The sequence below is a fragment of the Vigna umbellata genome, chromosome 10 (assembly GCF_029865625.1).
Source record: "Vigna umbellata cultivar VRB3 chromosome 10, Vumbellata_1.0, whole genome shotgun sequence".
NCBI classification, from domain to species: domain Eukaryota; kingdom Viridiplantae; phylum Streptophyta; class Magnoliopsida; order Fabales; family Fabaceae; genus Vigna; species Vigna umbellata.
In genome coordinates this window covers 18,626,144-18,648,313 of record NC_142174.1, presented here as the reverse complement: position 1 = coordinate 18,648,313, position 22,170 = coordinate 18,626,144, and the positions used below count along the sequence as shown (strand labels likewise).

Here is a 22,170-nt window from a genome sequence, read left to right as displayed (position 1 = left end):
GCAATTCATAATAACCCATTACCAGAAATCAAAATTGTATTATATAATGGCTTGGGTGGTTAATGGATCGGCGGTCGGTCATACAATCAGCAACTAACAACCTATCAGAGTAATTAATCAGAATAATGAAAACTATTTATCGCTAATTAATAAGAATAATAAAAATTATTAATAAATAATTAATGATATGATTTAATTAGAAACTCATTACAAGGTTTATAAATATAGGTTTAACATTGAAGTAATGGACATTTTTTATAATTTAGTCTTATTATAGAATATTGAGAAAAATCACTAATTTTAGAATTAGAATATTTTCTACAGGTAACTCCCAGACAGACCGAATGACTCGACCGTATTTACAAACTATTTGATGATCAAGACTTAGGAATGTGGAATAGTGGATTAAGGAAGTTGATCCTCGATCTCTTAAACCTAAACATTTTGACTCCTACCATAGGGTCCGAGGACGAGAGAAGAAACCTGATGGTGACCACGAGAAACATGGGAGAACAGTCGGATCCGACGGAGTTAATTCGAGAGATGTAGTAACAAATGTAGGAGATGTAAAGGAGAAATGATGCTGAGATAACAACTTTAAGAGTCGAACATACTCTCGAACGTACTGCAGGACAAAGTGAGTAGTCCGCCCAACCGTCAGTATTGCTTACCCCTACCCCTGCGAGGGAGAATAGTCAAGCAAGAGAACCAAACCCTTCTGGTTTTATATAATTGTCAGAAGGAGAAATGGTCTCTTAATGAGCTTATTTCATATTGTGTTCAAGAAGAAGAGAGACTGAAGTAATAAAGGAGTGAAAGTGCTCACTTAACTAGTACCTTTAATGACAAGGGAAAAAAGAACAAAATTGAGAATCTCAAGAATGATGTTGCTAAAGATCCATCACAAAAGAAACAAAACAGTGTGATAAATGTTTCTTTTTCAATAAAGTTGGACACATAAAGAATGATTGTGCGAAATATCATGTTTGGCGTACAAAGAAAGAGTTGCCTAAGCTACCAGAAGACAATTGATTTTGAAATATGTATCTATTTGGAGATGTCAAATCGGTAGAGATAGAAGTCATAGAATGTTTTAGATTATTATTTTGTAGTGATTTTCTATTATTATTATTTTTTGAAAGGCACTTCAGTTGTACTGTCATTTAGGCGAGATTTAATTTTATTTGTTTATTTTGACAAATTTTGTTAATTATATTAGTTTGGAAATAATGAATTCAGATTGTTTTTAAATTCAAGTTTTTTTAAACCAATTCACTTTTGGAAAATAATAATCTATATATATTCTTCATACGGTGACTTCCTATTATAAATCCTTAAATATGGAATTTCATGATACTAAGCATAATATTCTTTAAGGATATTGAGTTTAGGGGGAAGAATAAAGTTTAGAGGAAAAATCGTTGGAAGTGATTTGATTCATAAAGTTTAAAACCTCTAGTATGTTCAGAACCTCTATAAGAACAAACTCAAGATCCTCATAAAACTGTGTTTCCCGAGGAGTATAAATCTATACAAGACAATAAGGTTTGAGAACTTGTCCCATTACCAGAAGGCATGAACTTCATTGGTAATAAATGTATATTTAAGACCAAAAGGGATTTTAATGGTATAAAGTTTGTCTTGTGGCGAAGGGAAATGAAGGGGTTTATATGTTAATGACATACATAAAGCTTTTAGCGTGAAGGATATAAATCAGGGGATTCTCCAATTGCTAAGGGAGACAAATTCAATCTCAATCAATGCCCAAAAGGAAATTTAAAAATTCAAGAAATGCAGAAGATTCCCTATGTTTCAATGGTAGGGAATTTGATGTATGTCCAAGTATGTACGCATCCAAATATAACATACATAATTGGGGTTTTAGGCAGATTTTTAAGCAATTCATGAATGTATCTTTGAAAGTAGCCAATAAAGTTATGAGGTTTTTTCAAAAGAACAAAAGTTTATAAGCTCACGTATATAGGATCAGACCAGTTAGATATCATCAAGTATTTTGACAATTTTGCAGGATGCCAAGATAGTATAAGATCCACTTTAGGTTACATTATCATGTTAACTGATGGTGTGGTTTCTTGGCTCAATACCAAGCAAACCCTTATGGTTTTATCCACTATGATTGCAAAATTTGTAGCATCTTATGAGGCATCAAATCAGGGTATATAATTGATTTTTTGTCACAGGGTTGTGTATTACGAAAGGAATTGAAAGACCACTTAGGTTATAATGAGACATCAAATCAGTTGTTAAAGACACAGTACAGAGTGGATAGGTTTCCATAAAGCACTTAGGGACAAACTCCTTGATGATATATCCTCATAATAAGACTCTTAGACCAAAGGTCTTTCCCGAGCATATTGCTTATATGAGTGTTTTACAGTTTAAGTAATTTTTGGTTCAGTGAGAGTTAATTATTTTTGTGTGTTTGTGTTCTATGTTTGGTTTTCATGTATGCATATATTCTGGTTGATTATTCAGAAATTACACTTCATATATTAAGGTTATTATATCGATCTCATTGAGATAAAGTAAGGACCAGTTGAAAATAGACGTCTACATGTCACATTCACGTAATTTTTATGCTACACATTCATGTCATTTGGTTCTGTCAGCATTAATGATCACTGTTGGATTTGGTTGTTTTGTTGCAATTAAAACTCCTTTGATTCTACATGTGGATATAATCAATGGACGACAATTTTAGATATGCTTAAGGTATATAATGACAATTTTGAGCTCATAAAGTCTAATACATTTATTAGGATTTCTATGGATATATATATATATATATATATATATATATATATATATATATATATATATATATATATATATATATATATATATATATATATATATATATGGGGTTTGCTAACGCGCGTACGCCTGTTTTTCAGTTGGTACATTTTAGCAATGTGTACCGGGTTTTAGTAGACAAAAATGTCCTTATATATCATGGATTCTAAGTTTTAAGGTTAAGGGTATCTTAATAATTTTCATTCTCAAAACTAAAAAAAAAAAAAAAGAAACCCCCGAAACCCTTACTCACCTCTTTCATTCCTCTCAACCCTTTCTCTTTTCTCTTTCTCACTCCAATCTTTTCTCTGTCATCCCTATAGCCCCAATTGAAAAAATCAGAAACAGTTGCCGTTAAACAATCTTACAAAAAAATGATTTTATAATGAGTTTTCATCTTATAATTTTTGTCTTATCTAATTTTATCCAATTTTCACAAGCATAAAGGAATTTATAATTGACCTGGAAAAAAATCAGAAATACTCTGTTAAACAATTTGTTACAAAAAATGATTTTATAATGAGTTTTTATTTTATAATTTAGCAATCTTACAAAAAAATGATTTTATAATGAGTTTTCATCTTATAATTTTTGTCTTATTTAATTTTATCCAATTTTCACAAGCATAAAGGAATTGGTAATTGACCTGGAAAAAAATCAGAAATACTCACTGTTAAACAATTTCTTACAAAAAATGATTTTATAATGTTTTTATTTTATAATTTTTGTCTTATCTAATTTTATCTAATTTTCACAAGCATAATGACATCAAGGGAATTGGTAATTGGCCTGGAAAAAAATCAGAAACACTCAATTGTTAAACAATTTCTTACAAAAAAATGACTTTATAATGAGTTTTCATTTTATAATTTTTGTCGTATATAATTTTATCTAATTTTCACAAGCATAATGACGTCTGAAAGAATTGGTAGTTGGCTTGGAGGGTTTTTTTAGAGATGATGATTCAAAAAGATGATTAAATTAGAGAGGTTAGTGAAGATGGTGAAATTGAAGAGATCTTGAATGAACGTTTGCCTTGAAGGGTGAATATGTCAATGACTCAACTCTTTACAAAGGAAAATTTTTTATTTCTGATTTTTTTTTCAATTGGGACTACAATAGGGATGACAGAGAAAAAGGTTGGAGTGAGAGAGATGAAAGAGAAAGGATTGAGAGGAATGAGAGAGGTCAGTAAGGGTTTGGGGGGTTTCTTTTTTTTTTTTTAGTTTTGAGAATGAAAATTATTAAAATACCCTTAACCTTAAAACTTAGAATCCATGATATATAAGGATATTTTTGTCTACTAAAACCCGGTACACATTGCTAAAATGTACCAACTGAAAAACAGGCGTACGCGCGTTAGCAAACCCATATATATATATATATATATACATATACATATATATATATATATATATGTATATATATATATATATACATGTATATACATGTATATATACATGTATATACATGTATATATACATGTATATACATGTATATATACATGTATATATACATGTATATATACATGTATATATACATGTATATATACATGTATATACACATGTATATATACATGTATATATACATGTATATATACATGTATATACATGTATATACATGTATATACATGTGTATATATATGTATATCTATATATATATGTATATATGTATACATACATGTATATATATGTATACATATATATGTATATATGTATATATATATATATATGTATATATGTATATATATATGTATATATATATATATATATATATACATATATATATTTGTAACCGGTGGATTGTTAACAATTTTGGGTCATTCATGTATATATATAACAAATCATTAAATGTGTTAGGTTCATTGTATTTTATTAGTCAATTATAAAGTGATATAATTAAGTAAATGTAGTTAAGGGCATATATGTCATGAAAGAGTTATTGTGTAGATACCACCAATAATTTTAATTTGTTGAAGGGGGAAAATTATAATTATTTAAACTAAAGAAGAGTAATCGTAAGATGTTACATAAAGGGTCATGGTCCATCTATGAGCACGCGTATCATTCATGTTTCTTTCTTTTTATCTCCATTAAAAGAGAAAATTCAGAGAAAATTAAAAATGTTCTACAAAAGGAAGATCAGAGACCAAATTAAGTTGCATATTAATTGTTGGGAATTGCTCTATTTACAAGGGTTTATTGCTTATAATATTTACAAGGGTTTAATGCTTATAATTATTATTAATATCTGTGAATCATAAATCTAACTTAACAAATAATAAAAATAAGAAAAAAAGTTGAGTTGGATCAAGAAAGTTGAAAGACTAAAAAAAATGTTTAATGTTTCGGTAGGTCCCTATTTTCGTTCAGAATCGGTCTCATTCTTTTTCGGCGTCTCAATTGGGTCTTATTTTTATAAAATTGAATTAAATAGAGGTTTGCCGTCAAATTAAAAAGACGCAGTTAAGGAAGGTGTTATGTGGCATGCTGACAGTGTCTTTTTAAATTATGTGACATTAAAAACATGTGTGAAATGAATTTTTTTAATTTGTGAATTAAAAAAATGGAATGCAAAGAAGGGAAATAAAATTGAAATAAGGGCAAAGTGGGGAAAACCAATTAAATTAAGTGCAGCAACCCCTTTCTCTGCAATTGCAAAATCGAAATAAAAATTGGGGAAGGTGAGTTTTAGGGTTTGTGGGAGGTGGTGCTACCGGCGGATTTGAACCGGAACACAGGAGTGGTTCACGTACCCTGGCGTCTAGACCACCTACATCCTCATCCTTTTCTTTTCTTGGATCCTCATTCTCTTCATCTTCGGTTGCTCCCCTGGCATCGCATGGACCATCGTTAATCTCGCACATTTTGTTGTATCTTTCTTTTTCTACTTCTTTTAATCAATTAATTTAATCACTGCCTTTTGTTCTGAGAAAATGAAATTGAGTTTTGGGTCTTTGATTTGTTACCTGATTTATCTCTGGTCTTGATGACCCTAGGGTTTAAGGCTTTTTAGGGTAAGCACAATATGTGAAGTTGAATGCCATCTTACATGGATTTTAGTTGTGATTGACCTGGATAGAATTGAGGTGTTAAATTGTTTCATTCGTCATTATTAAGTATGTGATTATAATCCAATTGGCACAATACATGGTTTTAATATTCCGAAACATTGACTGCGAGAGAGGTTGAGTGGGGAAGGGAATTACCTTTATCCTGCAATTGTGAAATCAAATTATGTTTGGAAGACCTAAAAGAAAAAGAAGACTGAAACCTAAAATTCACCTTCTACATTTCATTATCCTTCTCTTCCAATCAAACAAAAAACGATTTTTTTTCTCCCAGGAACCTTAATACGAAGCTCCAATCTTCTTTCCCCATTGTAGGACTGCACTTAATTTATTTTCTTTTACCCAGTTTGCCCTTAAGTAAATCTGATTTCACCTCTTTGCAATCTATTTTTTGATACAAAATACAATCCAAACTCATTTTTAGTGCCACGTTTGATTAAACAATACAATGACCATGTCACGTAACTCAATCTTAAATGATCGTTTGTCCAATTTGACGGCAAGTCTCTATTTGATTTAATCTTACAAAAATAAAAATCAATTGAGGTGCCGAAAAAGAAGGAAACCTATTTGAGATTCTAACGAAAATAGAAACACAAAAACAAAAAAAAAATTATATATGTAAACTTTTTTAAATATATATGCCAAAAAAGTTAAATTAGCATAGCATTATGCATATTTTTTATCACAACTCATATTAACAATATTTTATGATTGATTATGGATATCATATAATCAATTAAAGATATCACATAATCAATTAGAAACCTATTTTTTATTTCTTGTTTTATTTTTAATATATATATATATATATATATATATATATATATATATATATATTACAATAATAATACATTAAAAATTAAAAATTTTATTTTACACTCATTTTTCTTTCACACTTTTTCATTTTCCACCTAAATATCTAAATATAATATAAAACAACAATTTAAACACGGTTTTCTTGATGTTTAATATCTTTAAATGGAAATCCAAACTCAAAAATTTACCGACTTAATTAAGATATGAAGGATGGTAGAGATAGATGACAGCCATTGCAGGTAAGACTTATCAATAATGTGTTTATCGGATAGGAAGTTTTATTTATATTTATTTTGTTATTCATGTGAAGTATATCTACAGAACAATTGTTTTAAATTACGAATATTTAAGAATTTTTTTTATAAAATAAATTATTTAAAACATTTTTTATGGCACTTTTTAATTATTACAAACAAACTTATTTAAATTATAAAAATTTATTATTTTTAAAATATAAATTCAAACAAAAGTTCTATCATAAGACATATTATCTGTAAACATGAATAATAAGAAAATACATTAATAAGTAATAAACTAAACAATGATAAAATAAAATTCATTCTCATTCTATTGTGTAATTAATATGCATAGTAATCTTCTAGTTAAGTATTTTTTTACTCAAATGTTTCTTCCCAAAGCTGGCCCGAATCGTTTTTCTTTTATCGGATATAAAATAACATAAAATTATATTTAAAAAATGGTCATTTTTAAAGGATTTTTCAAGAGATAAAGAAAATACAATACCCACAAGATATGATTTAATCTATATAAATTTACTTTTAACCCAAAAAAAATGTAAATGTTTATCTGTTTCGATTCTCAGTATTCAACTTTTCCATATTTATTAAATGTGAAACTTAAACTGGCAATTTTTAACCATCTTTTCATAAGTTTTTTTCTATGTTAGTACACTCTTGAATAAAATCATTTTTAACCATAAACAGTTCTATCACCATTCAATTTAACAATATACATTTACCTTCTCAAAAAGACTTTGATACACAAACTTAAAGTTATCAAAATTAGTCCATCTGACCAACACAAGTTGTATTAGCTCAATTCAACTCACTTTTTAATACATAAAAATTTTGTATATTTTATACAATGATGGAATCAAATTATTCAGATAATTATCCAGATATTATTATAAAAATAGTAATTAAAAATTAAAGTATAATTTATATAACTTGGCAAACAAAATTAAACATCCAAAGTATTTAAATATTATTGAACAATATTTCGATACTTAAAAAAATCAAATTGTGAACCTATATAATTAAAAAATAATAAATAATTTTAATAAAAAACTAATAAAAAAAAAGTCATATTATTGTTGATGAATAACGAGATTAACCTACCCTCAGTTCAGTTCAAATTCATGAGTTAAACAAGTCAGATTCAATTCAAATTAAATTCAATAAAATAAAAATATTTACAATCCAATTAAACTCGAACTATTTATGAAAACTCATTTTGACATATCTGCATATATGTATTATATTTATATGAGCCGTCTGAAAAAGTAACCTTCAACCCTAATATAACTATTTAAAATAATTTGAATATGATTCGTTGAATGGATAAAGAGATTTTTTATATGTTTGATGGTTGTAAACGGGAATAAAATGTCCCAATGAAGGAGGAAGGAGATAAGAAGACAGTTGTGTGGCTCTGGTTTTAGTAACACTTCCTTTCAATTTCACTATTTGTTCAAAGATGAATCAAATCATAAGTGGAGTGTAAGGTACCACCATTTCTGTTACTTCACTTTTTGTGGTCCACAATTTCTATAACGTGTAAGGAATTTCTCATGCCTTCTTGGAGTTTTCTCATATATTTTAAGATCACACGTTATTTTTATATTTCACTAACTATTTAAATCACTTTTAAAGATAATATACCATCACAAAATCAATTTTTATAAATTTCTGTACCCATGTATATATTGATTTACTTTTTAAATTACAAATATTGATTATTTTAATATTTATATTTAATGTAGGTTGTTAGTAATTCTACCTATGAGTTGTTAGTATTAATTATTTAGATTTTTTTTATATATAAATAACAAAGATCAATTGATAGATAATTAATGTTTTAAACTTTTTTATATATATTTTTAGTCTTAAGTTAGTATATTACTCACATTCTTAGTGTGTTATCTTATTAATAAAATGTTTTCTTCTATTTTGGATAATAAAGTTTTATATTTTATTGTGTTTTAAATGAAAGTTTCGTATTTCTTTTCAAGTTTTTGGTTGAATGTGTTTAGTATATGATATGTGTGTTGGGATTTGGATAAACTTTCAACTTGAATTATCAAATATATTTTTTTAAGACACTTTTGAGTTAAAAAATGGTGTTGATGTTATTTATCTAATACCAATAGACATTACATATATTCAAGTGTCACTTTTTTTTAATAAACTCTTTTCTTGTTTTTCTCCACAAACGATGCTAACTTGTCCTAGGAATTTTATCTTTGCTTTTAGTTGAATCTTTTGTGTATCTTACTCCTACCTAACATTGTTCTAACATCTCTGCATAATTCAAATTCTTCTCATTAATCAAATTTACTTGGACAATCTCTTCCTCCTCTTATCATCTCCCAACAACTAACTTCAATTACTGATATAGTGTAACACAGTGAGTCCTCTTCATCAAGTTTTTCACCATCATCATTTCATATTATATCTCCTAACAATGAGGATTCTAGTTAACTTATTGCTATTCACAAAAGTACTCGCTTTATACAAAACTCTTATTCTATATATAATTTTTTAACTTATCATTGTGTTTCAATTTTATTTTTCTTGTCTTTAATGTATCTTCTATTACCATTCATAAACTCATGGACTTCATTATAGTGATATTTTTTCCTTTAATGGCCAAAATGATTAGTATTAAACTTTTTATTATCATGGTAGTCATTTGTTATTGGTCTCTTCATCAATTAAATATTGTTCTATGTGATGTTTTTCATCAATTAGATATTAATTTTTCACTACACAAACTTTTTATTTTTTATTTTTCAAATTTTTTTTCTTTTCCACTTACCCTCCCTTTTTCCTTTCTACCAAACGACAATCGGAAAGTTACAAATTCTAGTCGGTTGGCTTGCAATGCAATTTTCAAGTATATGATATGCTATTATTGGATGAGGTTGTGATTACCCTTTTAATTTTTTAGCAGTATCAAATCAACCATTCGGAATTCTCACTTACAATTATGAAGAATATCCGATACTTTTGACCTTGTATTTCATTTCAGCTAGGTTTTAAACTATACTACTTATTTTCTTCTGCCTAAGGATTTCGAGGCCTCAGTTTATACAATATTATGTAAATAACACTTAGATATTCATTCCTTTGGGAAACTTCTAAAGCAATTTGAAAAAAATATATATATAAGAAGGTTGGGGTATCCATTCAACATTTTTTTACACTGTTAATGTACAATAATATACTTTCATACAGTTAATTCATGTTTGAGTACTGCCACAAGCAATTCTTAATTTTTTAACCAGAGATTCCCGGGGCTGCATTCCAGCTGCCTGCATCTGATACAGAAACTTAACAGCTTCAATGTAGAAACCATTCCTTGTGTAACCCGAAAGCATAGCATTCCAGCAATCAACCTTTTTCTCCTCTCGGATCATCTCAAACACTTGTTTTGCATCTCTTAACAACCCACATCTTCCATACATGGCAATCAAACTACACTGCACATAGTGATCCGAGACCAGCCCAAGTTTGATGGCATCAGCATGGACTTGTTCACCACATCGTTCCTGATTCAACATCTTTCCACACGCCTTGAGAACACTAGAAAACGTGAAGCAGTCCTTCTTCACCCCTCGCATTCCCATCTCCCTGAAGTCGCCAAAAACCTCAGAGAAATGACTTTCCCTGCAACCACTAACGATTTTAGCCGTCCAAGTCAGCGTGTTATGCCGCGACACCCCATTGAAGACCGCACTCGCATCTTTCAGGCTCGTGAATCTCCCGTAAAAGTTTATCAAAGAGCTGCTGAGAAGCACATGATCACAAGTACCCAACTTCAACAACCAGCCATGAACTTGCAATCCCAGAGGGATATTCAAAGTGCATGCACAAGCCCTGAGAAGACAAGCCCATATCCACGGAGGAAACTCCAACGTACCCAATTGGCCTAACATGTTGACAAAAACAGCTGTAGCCTCGTCATAATCAGCATTATCATAGTACGCAACAAACAAGGTCGCCCAAGAGTTGAAGTCCCTAACACGCATTTTGTCAAACATGTGGCGTGCATTTTCCAACAGGCCACAGGACACAAACATAATGAGAATCCGATTGAGGAAAGGCAAGGGGGGTTTCATGCCGCTCTTGGAGATGTGGGTGTACAACTCAATGGCAGTTTCTGGGTCACCGGAAACAGTGCACTCTTTTATCAATGAGGTATAGATGTCAACGGGTATAGGAAAAGGTAGAGCGTCCATCAAGTGCAATATGTCTGAGGTTGTAGCCTCTTTTCTTTTCTTTTTCTTTGGCTCCTTCATGGTGAAAGTAGTTGTTTGAGGAATGAGGGGACGCGGAAAAGTGTGAATGGGGTAGCGCAGCGGTGGTAGAAGCTCGAGTTGATGGCTGGGAGAAGGCAAACTACTTAGGTTGTTCTTCTTCAGATCAAGGTTTTGGTCGAAGAATAGGTGGTGGGTTGCTACTGTTGCTACAGGTGCAGTGATGCGTACCATTCTTCAAGTGATGAATGTTTCTTCTATCAGGTTTCTGTCTCTTCCTTTCCAGAAATTAACAGAGCACTTCAAAATTATTTTTATTTTAAAGTATTTACAGTTTCAAAAACAAACTAATACTTTTTTTTTATTTTAGCTTAGAGTAAAAAAATACTGTAAATTAATATATTTAGAAAATAAAAAATTGCGTACATTTAAACATTTCAAACCACTTAAATATGAGGTTATTTACATAAAATAATTCATCCCAGGTTAACTTTTTTTAATCTCACACTGTTCTTTTCACGTGAAAAAAATCCACACTCCTCGTAGCTACTTAAATTTTTTTTTTTAAATCCTCAATTGTTATGTTGAAAATTTCAAGTTTTTTTGTTAAAAATTATCTCAGATTTTAAATTTTGTAAAATCCTAATGATTACGTTATTTTTAGTTAAAATGTGATAATATGATGCATTATAAATATGCTTACGTGATAATTTTATTATATAGAAATATGATTTAAATTATAATATGAAATTAAAATTTTTTTATTCAAACACTTTTACAAACATAAAGCTCATTTTAGTTCAAAAAAAATTACAGCACCATCACCGTCTTTCTCACCTCTTACTTATCTTTCTTTCCGTGTTGAACTCCTTTTCTCTTTGGGAACACAATAGCCTTTACAACACCATTGTCTTCTTTGTTTACATAAAATTTCCCCCTCATCGTCTTTTTTCTTCCCTCCTAACTCAAATATATCAAGATTAATTTTTTTTTCTCAAAAACATTTCCCTGGATCTCACCCAAGTTTAAATTTTCAAAACCTCAAAATTTACAATTACCCTGAACAAGACATTATTGGAAAGTGTTTAAATGAAAAATGTAGCAGAATCCGACCGGCTCCAACACATCATTGTCTTCTTCGTTCACACAAAACTTCCCCATCATCTTTCTTCGTCCCTCCTAATCGGACCTGCAACAACAAAACCCAAGAACATGAAACTGCAATCTCCATCGTGTCTGAAAACCCTAACTCGCGTAATCTTCCATGGGAACTCAAGTCAATCCAGAGAACGTGAATCGCGAGTCTTCATTCTTGCGCAACCATGGTGAATCCATCAACCTGCAAACAAATCATCAAACCTAATTGCAACCATGGAAAAAAAAACCTCAATTGAAACGCGAAATCGCATCTCCTTTAATCGTCTCATCTTCGAATTCCTTTTGAAATCCTTCCTTCTCTAAACCCTATTTAGTTTACAAATCCTTAATCTGAAGTGCACAAAATCTCATGTCAAAAACTAATATACCATCTTAATTTAAATATTAATTAAACATAATAAAACCATTAACATCAGTATATTTACTACAATAACAAAAAGTTTTAATTATTACGATTTTATAAAATTTAAAACTCAATTGAAATCATTTTAAACAAGAGAATCCAATATTTTTCAATAAATATGACGATGAGGCAAGGTTTAAACTGTTTTTTTTCTTAGCAAATTTGCTTCCAATACTTCGCTAAAAGTATTTATTATTATTATTAAAAATAATGATAATAAATGACTTTGAAACATGATACACAACTACTAGTCATACTTTAATTCATGCGAAACTTAAAGTCAATAGCTTCTTTCATCAGTCTTATATATTGTCTTATATAATGATATTATCTTTGAAGAATTTAATGATAATTATTACTATGACACTAGCCTTATTGGAACAGTTAACATTTTTTTTGACATCACACATGAAATGAATGGGAGTAGTGAAACATGACAACTTCTGCATCTATAAATAGATATAGAAAAAAGATAAACACAAAAAGTAACCCATTCTGAATATGTGGTTATTTGGTAGAAAAAACCATTTAGATACTAGCAAAATTTAAGGGCTAAAACCAAATTCTAAGAATTTTCAACAAATAAAATAAAATATTGAAAAGAAGCATCTTGCACCCACGTGATTGTGACAGATAATTATGCTGTCGCATGGCTATCATCATATAGATTGTCCACGTTGTTAAACATGACAACACTTAATGGATTCCATTCAACAAACCAAAACACATGACGAAAATGAGGGTAATAATCTTCAGAAACCAAAAGCAAAATTCAAGAATTTAATAGATAAAGAAACTGTTAAATATAATTTTGAAAAAATATAATAAAAAACTATATATAGGATTAATCTCATTTGAATATACACATTTGAATTGAATATACACATAGATCCTTTATTTATAATAGAAAAAATATGGATTAATTCTAAAATATAAAATAAAATAATAACAAACCAACTAAAGATAAAAGATAAATATAAAATAAAGATAATATATCTAACATTCCCTCCGAAACTAGTGCATACAAATTGTATATCAAGTACTCGAGTGACACCAAATTGCTAATGATTTGCAAAACGACATAGAAGACGAAATACCAATCCAAAAGACTCCTCCTGAGCAACAAATTTGGGAGGTTACTCCATGTAAATCTCTTCTTGCAAATCGCCGTTGAGGATAACCACATGTGGATAAAGAGGTAATTATTGAAGAGCTATAAATAAACTAACAAAAACTATCTTTTCCATGGAAAAAAAAAAGCATACATGGACGAGTCAAACACAATGGTGAGTGAGGAAAGAGAAGTCAGAAGAGACAAGAAGTCATGGATGAACACGAGAGAAAAACTATAAAAATCAAATATTCTCAAATTCAACCTTATTATTCATAATCATTTTTATCCCACATTTTAGCTTTTTCATATAACACACTTAAAAAAGGGTCGTCTAAAATAAAACAAAAATATAATAATTTCCTCACTTCAGTAATACAGAACATTTTTCCCTAACAGAAACATCCATAATTTATCTTGAGAACAGATGCTAAACAGTTTATGGATATTGCAGAACACAAATGTATAAAACAATGGGTTGTTTGTGGCACTAGACACAGCACAACCTGTCTTGGGACAATTTGCTCAACAAGACAGCAAGCCCAGCAATAAGGGTGAAAAGAACATGGTAATGGGAAAAATGGGCATCATGTGTTAGAAATGAAGGACAAAATTGTGGTGGCACTAGGCAAAGTCATGTCACCGTCGAACAAGTAGCTGCACGTTTTGAGAAACACTGTTTCCTGAAGGAGTTTGATGAAGTACCATTTACTTTTGGTCTTCAGCATTCACTTGAATTCAATTCATTAAATATGGCCGGCTGAGAAATGAGAATTCATCAAGATTCATAATCATCAGGATCTGAATCTATCTCCTCAGCCAATTTATCCTTTAGCAATGGACTTGGAGTAGATCGAAATTGAATAGATTGTAAGAAGTTGAAATAAGCATACTTAATATCGAACTGCATATCGTACCCTGCACAAGACATATGTAGCATCAAAATTCTGATTAAAATTGAACCTGGAACTGAAAAGGGAAGGTTGGGTCCTTACAATAATTAACTGCAATAGTTAATCCTCCATCATCCGCACTCTGTCTAACATGATGGAACCACATGCTAGGCCTGCATTAGTTTGCTCCTTCAGCATATACCTCAGAAAGGATAATCAATAGGCAAACTAAAGTCTAGGTTAATTCCCACTTCCAATATTCTTCTTTCAAGCTAACAATCAGGTACTAATGGTGATTAGTAAGCGTGGCAAAGATCTTTAAGTGAGTTGGATTATTCTAGTAAACTATAAAATGACTCAATCACTGTATCCATTAAGTATACATTATTAGACGAAATGGATTAGTTGAAAGTTATACTGCATGAACTAGGAACATAACGTAGATATGTAACTTCAACTAACATCCTGCCTAGTGACCTAATCATAAGTTCAAACTTACTATCTAAGAGTTCATAACTTTTTTCTCTACTTCAGAATTCGAAATGAAGAGTTTAGAAGCTGTTAGGCTCAGAAGGGGAATAAAAAATCTCCTGCTCCACAAAACAATTTGAGAATGAAATACCCCGTGTTTCATGAGCTTTACATATAGCAAGATCAAGTTGCTTAATCACGAATTGAACATGTTATGGCATCACAAAATGGTTAGACAAGAGAATGGCATCACAAGATTGGCACAAATGATAAAGAACATCCTACGAAAGAGCAAGGGAATCTTACAAATAGAGAACCTCCCCAGCCTTCACAGTACATTCAAAAGGCCGAGGGCCATTGAAGTACAGGGGAAATTTGGCCATCTCATCATCCACGGTCTCCTCAGAAGGATAAGGATCCACACTGCACCAAGGCACATACCTTGTTGGCCTCTCAAGCTCCAAATCGAACTCTCCTGTATCCTACAAACAAACTCAACACCCAAACCAAATCAACTCCAAAAACTGACACTTCTTATAGTAAACCCAAGACCCCGTCAACAATAGTAGACAAAGAGCCCAATTCATCCCAAAAACAACATTCTGCTGAAACAGAAATGGGCCACAATGCACATCCTGCTACCTCGTTTTTGCATTTCAGAATATAGTTAGAATTCTTCTAGAATATGATGAGCTGTATTGTGGTTATGCTCTTGTACAATGTTCTGATTTCTTTTATTCCTTCTTATCCACATGTTATAGCAGTATATATGGTGTACCTTTCTTTTATCAATATACAGGGCATATAAAATTTATACGTTGATAGCCTCAGCATAGTTACTTGTCAGAAACTTCAAGTATAAATGATGGTACCAACCTATGAAATGAATAGAAAGAAAAGTACTTATTTTCTTGAATAAAAAACGATGGGATGAAAATACCGAAGAATATGTGTAAGTGGCAGCAGGGTACTGTCGAATGTACAAGCGATGAACATCAGTGGGTGGCAGCAAGATGAAGTGCTTCTCCCCAGTGACAACAGCGTAGAGATTCTCGTAATGATCCTTGTGGAACGAGGTTTGGGAATGTTGGTTACCAATCCAAAGGTTCACAGCTTCGGGCTCAGAGCCAATAGCTTCGGTGGCCCAACCGAGGTCGGGGTCACAGTCAGCGGCGAGAGACGAATACTCAGAGCGAAAGCAATCGTTTTGTTGCTGCGCATAAGCCACAAGCTTGCGGGGTTCGGAATTGGAGATGAGGCTAAGGGCTTCGGGGAAGGGCACGTGCTGCACGTGCGCGGAGGCGAAGCAGAGGGAGGAGTGGAGAGGAGAGAGGGCGTCGGCGGCGCCGGTGGGGGTGAGGTGGAGGGAGATGGCGGCGGCGGAGAGGGTTTGGGAGAGGTAGGAGTGGTTGGGCCAGGAAGAGAGTGCGGGCCAGTGAGAGATGGCGTTGGAGATTATGCATGGTTTGTTTGGGGTGATGAAGTCTCTCAGGAACTCAACTGGGTTAGGTGGACAATCTAGTCTCTCTACTCTTCCACTGTTTCCCAAGCTCAAATCCCTCACTTCCCTCCACAGTTCCTCTATCTCCTTCATCTTTCTAACCATCACTTTCCCAGGAACACGGTTCTAGAGCGTTTTATACGTAATGTGGGGTTTATGATAACGTGAAACGAAAATGGAAGCAGGTACATAGTTTTTGATCGAGATATGAAATTTATTATTCGTTTCCCTACGTTCTGGATAAGTTAAACAACCAAGAGGCCATTGATTCTATAGCATTTTTCATTCTAAAGATCTCTGCGCTCTTTCTCTACAAGACTACATTTTGTTTTTACAATTCAGTAAATGGTTAGATCATGTTTTGCTTTTTAGGTAAAACATAAAGGCAATGGCCAGACAGCATTTGTGGCAAGGACAATAACTGTTTAGATACATAAAATATGTGAAACGAAATGCATTTGTATGAGATTTTGCTGAACTGTAGCATATATTATACAGGTTTGGTTGCGATACAAGAAAAAATGTCGACTGTTTAAATGCACAACTCAATCTATCCATGGGGTGCAATCTCATCAAAAGTAAAAGCTGTGTTGTTTCCCAGCCAAGTGACTGTTTCCGGGTCAGTCCATTTCCCTGACAATGAGAATAGGCAAAGTGGGTGTTTCGCCACACCATGTCACCATATGGCTTCAACTAGTTGTGGCCTATCTTGGCGCCATTCACTCTGTTGCAAGCATTGCAAGCGTGGGATGCACTGCTCAAACAACGATGGCCAAGAACCAACCACTCCTGATCTTCAAGACATGTTGAGTCCAACTAGCTTCCCCAAGCAGTTATGCAAGTGGTCAGGAATGAAAACCACCAGTCTTTGGCCATGTCAGCTACTCACCGAGTTTGAGGATGCTGTGTCACCAATGCGAATCCTATTTGGCAATGGCCTTGCAATAAGCCCGTCTGTGACCCAACCTACCGATTCTCCATCATTTTTAACATGGTTGAATTCCCTTTCTGCGTAATCCAGAGATGTATGCAACCTCCCACCAGGTTTGGAATCATTCAGGGTTCCTTTTCCTCCAATTCCTGCGTTCTTTTCTAGCCAATAAAGGTAATTGACCTGGAACAGTGCCTTCAGCATGTCTTGCTGTGAACAGTTTTCTTTCAGTACAACCTGAACCAGAAACACACATTATTAGACCCATGATACACACCCGCAAAAATTAAAATATAAAATAGCCTTTCAAATTGAGAAAAGAGTAAACTTGATATACTATTTTGCTAATAATACTTCAAGGGGAAAACCGTTTGACAAATAAACCACGACATTTTCAGGCAATAACTTTAGATTTTTATAGACAGGAAAAGAACAGACCAGCTCAGAAAGGAAAAGAAAAGCTACAAGATAAAAAATGAATTGGTAGCCTTTTCTGTTGTTTCATTGTGTATTACAGATATGTCGTTACATTTGGAGCTCCCCACTGCATAAATTTATTAATAAAAAAAACTTCAGAAATAGATGGAACCAAAAACAAGGATAACAGCTGTAAACATTTTGTAACAACGGTAACTGACAAGAAAAGTTAACGTGGCTTTTTAGTTCTAAAGTCTTGGACTCATTTGTTTCTTATTTTTCAAAAAGTCTTTTCGTTGCCAACTTACACAGAATTTTCCCATGTGCTCAGACAAGATGTACCCTTCACTTTTATAAAGCCCGAAGAGGGCAAGCACATCTTCCTTGCCGTTGACAATTTCACTGAGCTTCGATCCAAGCTGCAGACGACGTTCAATTTCTGCAGCTGCGTCTTTTGCTTCAGATGATAAAGCAATTGATTGTACCTATTACAGAAGTAAACAAGCCAAAATATTTAAAAAATTATTTAATGCTAAACATAATATCAATCATTTCTGACACTCGTCCATCCTATAGGGCAGCCTAATCAAATTGATGTTGGAAGAGAATAGATGCTGTAATGTTATTGTAAATAACAGTACCTTTTATTGGTCACTCTTACATGTTTTATTTTTCGAATTCCTATACTCAACTAGCATTGAGAAAATTAGTGAACTTACAGGTGGCATAAGAACAACCAACCTATTAAAACTCTAATAAAATGCAAAATGTAAGTTTTCGAACAAGTTATCATCATCATAACAAGGGACACACGGACATATGACCTGATACTCCCCATCCTGAACTGAGAAGTGATAAGGGCTATTAGAAGACGACAGAAAGAACCTTAAAATTACACAAGCCATTACCAAAAAGAAAAAGAAACACAATATAGCAAGCAGAAACTTTTGAACCTGGAAGACATGAGCTTTCATTTCAGAGGTTTAAATTTCACAACTTTAACACACGCAATAGTAACTCACCTTGTTTGCAAAAGTTGCATTTAATATGGGTACTGCTGGAAATAGTGGCTCCTCGTCATTTACATCTTTAACTGGAGGTGCCTGGCCACTGAGTAGATATTCACTGAAAACCAAACCTGTCAAAATAATCAACAAAACACATAAAGTTTTGACCTTTTGAGGAAAAATCAGTCCCTAGTAGCATTTCCAGATTTCCAAGCCCTCGAAAAAATATTGCAACCAAAGAAAACTTCCAATGTTATAACAAAATTAAATCCCCACAGGGAAAACATTACAGAGTATTCCATATGATATAGAATTTAGTCGGAAGAGATGAAAGAAACAGAAAGACAGAGACAGATGAGGGGAAGAGAGAACAAAACAGAATGGGGTGGTTTAAGGGAAAGAGGAGAGAACAGAGAAAGGTCAAACAATATGCGCACCCACTTATGTCATAAACAATCAATCTAGATTCACCCGTCTAGAATACAAGAATCTTCCTTACTTATAAGCAGCTACCAGACAGCTATGAACTAACAATACCTGACCAACATTCCTATGTTATTGATATTTACATATCACCATATTTCATGGACAGTATAAAGTAAACCAATTATTTCTGAAAGAGAAACAGTACCACAGCTCTCACATGATTGTGTTCAAGCAGGCGTAAGCTAGGGAGAAGAAATTACTTGCACGATAAGGATTTAAAGTCCGTAATTGAATGGATTGGTATGACTTCAGATTGCAGTACATGTGGATCCAAGTCAAGACACAAAATGAAGCAAGAACAAGGGGTGTGGAGGAGCCTATGCAGTTACCCAATCCTATACCAAGCCCAATACCGATAAACCGGCTTGCCATTCCTTGCACTTCCCCTTTAGCAATTACCTATAAATCCACCGTCATTTTCAGAAGAATATAGGTAAAAACACGTATGTCAAATGAATACTCATGAATCATGTCACTTGTAGCATTAGATGGATACCAAAATAAGAAAATGAAATGACCATTGTGTTGCGTCAATAACTTAATACTCCTAGTCAATAAAGAAGAAATGATCAAGTTTTCACCTCTGCAAAATTCCTTTGAGCAGCAAAACCAGCAAAGAAACAGCTCCTGGTAGAGGCCTGTGAAGACAAAATCAGTACAAACCTCCAATGTTAGTTATCATACAAGAAACGACCAACTCGGTAAGGCTAGAACAAACAAATTAATCACTTTATACATACCATATCATTGCTATACTTAAACACTTGGTTTCAACATGCATTGTATTCGTTTAAACATTTTATTGATACACTAGCACAATTGAAATTGAATCATAATGTAAAGTACAGATTACTACACAAGACATAGGTGGCTTGACCAACACTCTCTAGACAAAAAGGTTGCTCATATCAAATGATAAAAATTTCTGGTTGGCCAAATCAAAATTATTTCAAATTGCACGATTCGATCTGCAAATCATGATCCTAATAACTATGCTGAATCATTCACACATTTGGAAACAAAAATCAAAAAGGTAAGAACTTTGTGCAGATCATTATCATTATAATACTTAAACACTTCATTTCAATGAGCATCACTCTTACTTAAACCAGAACGGCCAAAACATTCTCTTCCCGGGTTAAACAAAAAGACTTGAAAGACATAGCAAAACCTTCATACACTAAAAACTGGCATAACCTGAATCAGTGAAGCAGCAGAGCGAGAGGCCCCAGCCACAGCACCAATGAGCACAAAAAACTGAGGGAAAGCGGGAGTACACATCTCCAAACCAAAGGCAGCATTTTCAAGAAGGTCAGCAAACAATCTCCACCCTTTGGGGTTAACATCAAAATGGCGACCAAAGTTTGACAACATGATCTTACTGAGGTACCCAATTCCATCCTTGAGCACCCAATTGATGGCAGCAGCAGTTGGAATAGCCCCTTTTCCCAGTCCAACAGCATAAAGCAACGATTGCGTTGCCAGCACTCCACTAACCTGGCAAGCTACACCCTGAACTGCTCTCCAAAGAGAATACTCCAAGTAATCACTCGTCACACTCTCGGGAAAACCCTCTGGAAGCATTAATCGCGTGAAGATGTCCCTACACTTGAGCCACACGAAGGTTGAAAATTGTGAAGGCTTGAGGGATTGTAACTCCGCCAACAACCCCGGGTTTGCGGAGACAAAGACATCGTTGGTGGGATCAGGGACAAGCCTGGTCCACTTGCCACCTCTGACTTCCCAAACGGGTTCAGACGAAAGCTCGTTGTCGGTAGAGGAAGACCAGGTTTTGGCGTTTGCAAGTTTAACCTGGAGGAGGTGGCAGAAGAAACATACGGAGGAAGAACATAGGAGCGAAAGGAAAAGGATGCGATGAGAATTTGAATTTGAATCTGAATCGTTGGAATCAAAGGGGTTACCCCAACTACCACCGTTGCCATTGTTATTATTGTTGTTGTTGTTTCCGCTGCCTTGGAATAACAGAGGAAGGGCCGAAAGGCGAGAGGTATGAGAAGGAGTTTGTTGTTTAGGACGAAAGGAGACGGCGGAGGCGAAATGTGGCGGCGACGGTGGAAGACGGTGGCGAAGTGGAAGAGAAGTGAAGAGAGAGGCGGATAAGGGCGTGCTGGCGCAGCCCATTTCGGTGGTTCCGCCGGCACGGGAATAGGGAAGGAAGAAAGGTCAAAACTTTGACATCATCGCATTTAGGGTAATAATATTCAGTCAATGTGACCGGTTATGCTCATTGTTCATGCCGCTACTATACAGTCTTTGTTTTCTTCACACTGTTCGCGATCGTGTTTTAAACTAAACAACTTTGATTGAATAAATTATAGATGTAAATTATAGTTAGAAAAATAGTTTGTTTTGCCACCTGTTTTAAAAATGTATTATGATATAAAATCAATTAATAATTTGTGTAGAAGATTTAAAAGAAATAACAGCATATTTATATTTTATTTACGGTAATAAAAATTATTTTTTAAATAAGACAGTTTTTATGAAAATAAAAAATGCATACTGGGTTTAATTAAATTTTAATGTTTCAGTTTTTATGATTTAGAAAATCGAAATCAAAGGATGAAACT

General features: G+C 33.0%; 3 protein-coding genes across 5 annotated transcripts; all 3 read right to left on the bottom strand.

Moving 5' to 3' along the window:
• Positions 1–10,080: 10,080 nt before the first annotated feature.
• LOC124824800 (Tetratricopeptide repeat (TPR)-like superfamily protein) lies at positions 10,081–12,736 on the bottom strand. Its single transcript, XM_047297309.2, has one exon. The coding sequence runs from the start codon at positions 11,433–11,435 to the stop codon at positions 10,185–10,187; it is 1,251 nt and encodes a 416-aa protein (XP_047153265.2). The 5' UTR covers positions 11,436–12,736; the 3' UTR covers positions 10,081–10,184.
• A 1,472-nt stretch (positions 12,737–14,208) lies between these two features.
• LOC124824802 (2-oxoglutarate (2OG) and Fe(II)-dependent oxygenase superfamily protein) lies at positions 14,209–17,035 on the bottom strand. Its single transcript, XM_047297311.2, has 4 exons — positions 16,178–17,035; positions 15,544–15,719; positions 14,869–14,939; positions 14,209–14,791 (listed from the first exon to the last, which is right to left on the bottom strand). Exons 1-4 carry the CDS (start codon positions 16,841–16,843, stop codon positions 14,652–14,654), a joined length of 1,053 nt encoding a protein of 350 aa, XP_047153267.2. The 5' UTR covers positions 16,844–17,035; the 3' UTR covers positions 14,209–14,651.
• Positions 17,036–17,148: 113 nt separating this feature from the next.
• Positions 17,149–21,863, bottom strand: RUS1 (root UVB sensitive-like protein (Protein of unknown function, DUF647)). 3 transcript variants are annotated; one of them, XM_088100511.1, is made up of 7 exons: positions 20,777–21,863; positions 20,161–20,217; positions 19,780–19,978; positions 19,109–19,224; positions 18,395–18,571; positions 18,135–18,213; positions 17,768–17,906 (listed from the first exon to the last, which is right to left on the bottom strand). In XM_088100511.1, the coding sequence occupies exons 1-6, from the start codon at positions 21,719–21,721 to the stop codon at positions 18,181–18,183; spliced, it is 1,527 nt and encodes a 508-aa protein (XP_087956637.1). In that variant the 5' UTR covers positions 21,722–21,863; the 3' UTR covers positions 17,768–17,906; positions 18,135–18,180. The 3 variants fall into 3 exon arrangements, 2 of the variants coding, with proteins under 2 accessions (XP_047153266.2, XP_087956637.1); XR_015782622.1 differs by having other exon boundaries at positions 17,770–17,906; positions 18,108–18,213; XM_047297310.2 differs by lacking the exon at positions 18,135–18,213 and having other exon boundaries at positions 17,149–17,906; positions 20,777–21,860.
• Positions 21,864–22,170: the final 307 nt, after the last annotated feature.

Bases quoted from the DNA above. Each gene is read 5' to 3' on its own strand.
- LOC124824800 (XM_047297309.2), bottom strand. From the start codon at position 11,435: ATGGTACGCATCACTGCACCTGTAGCAACAGTAGCAACCCACCACCTA.
- LOC124824802 (XM_047297311.2), bottom strand. From the start codon at position 16,843: ATGGTTAGAAAGATGAAGGAGATAGAGGAACTGTGGAGGGAAGTGAGG. The intron at 15,720-16,177 runs GTATTTTCATCC...GTTTGTTTGTAG, and splicing joins CCACTTACACATATTCTTCG to GATACAGGAGAGTTCGATTT. The intron at 14,940-15,543 runs GTAAGATTCCCT...AAACTAATGCAG, and splicing joins GCTGGGGAGGTTCTCTATTT to GCCTAGCATGTGGTTCCATC.
- RUS1 (XM_047297310.2), bottom strand. From the start codon at position 21,721: ATGGGCTGCGCCAGCACGCCCTTATCCGCCTCTCTCTTCACTTCTCTT. The intron at 18,572-19,108 runs GTGAGTTACTAT...CTTCTGTAATAG, and splicing joins ATGCAACTTTTGCAAACAAG to GTACAATCAATTGCTTTATC. The intron at 17,907-18,394 runs GTAAGTTGGCAA...TTTCTGGTTCAG, and splicing joins AGCACATGGGAAAATTCTGT to GTTGTACTGAAAGAAAACTG.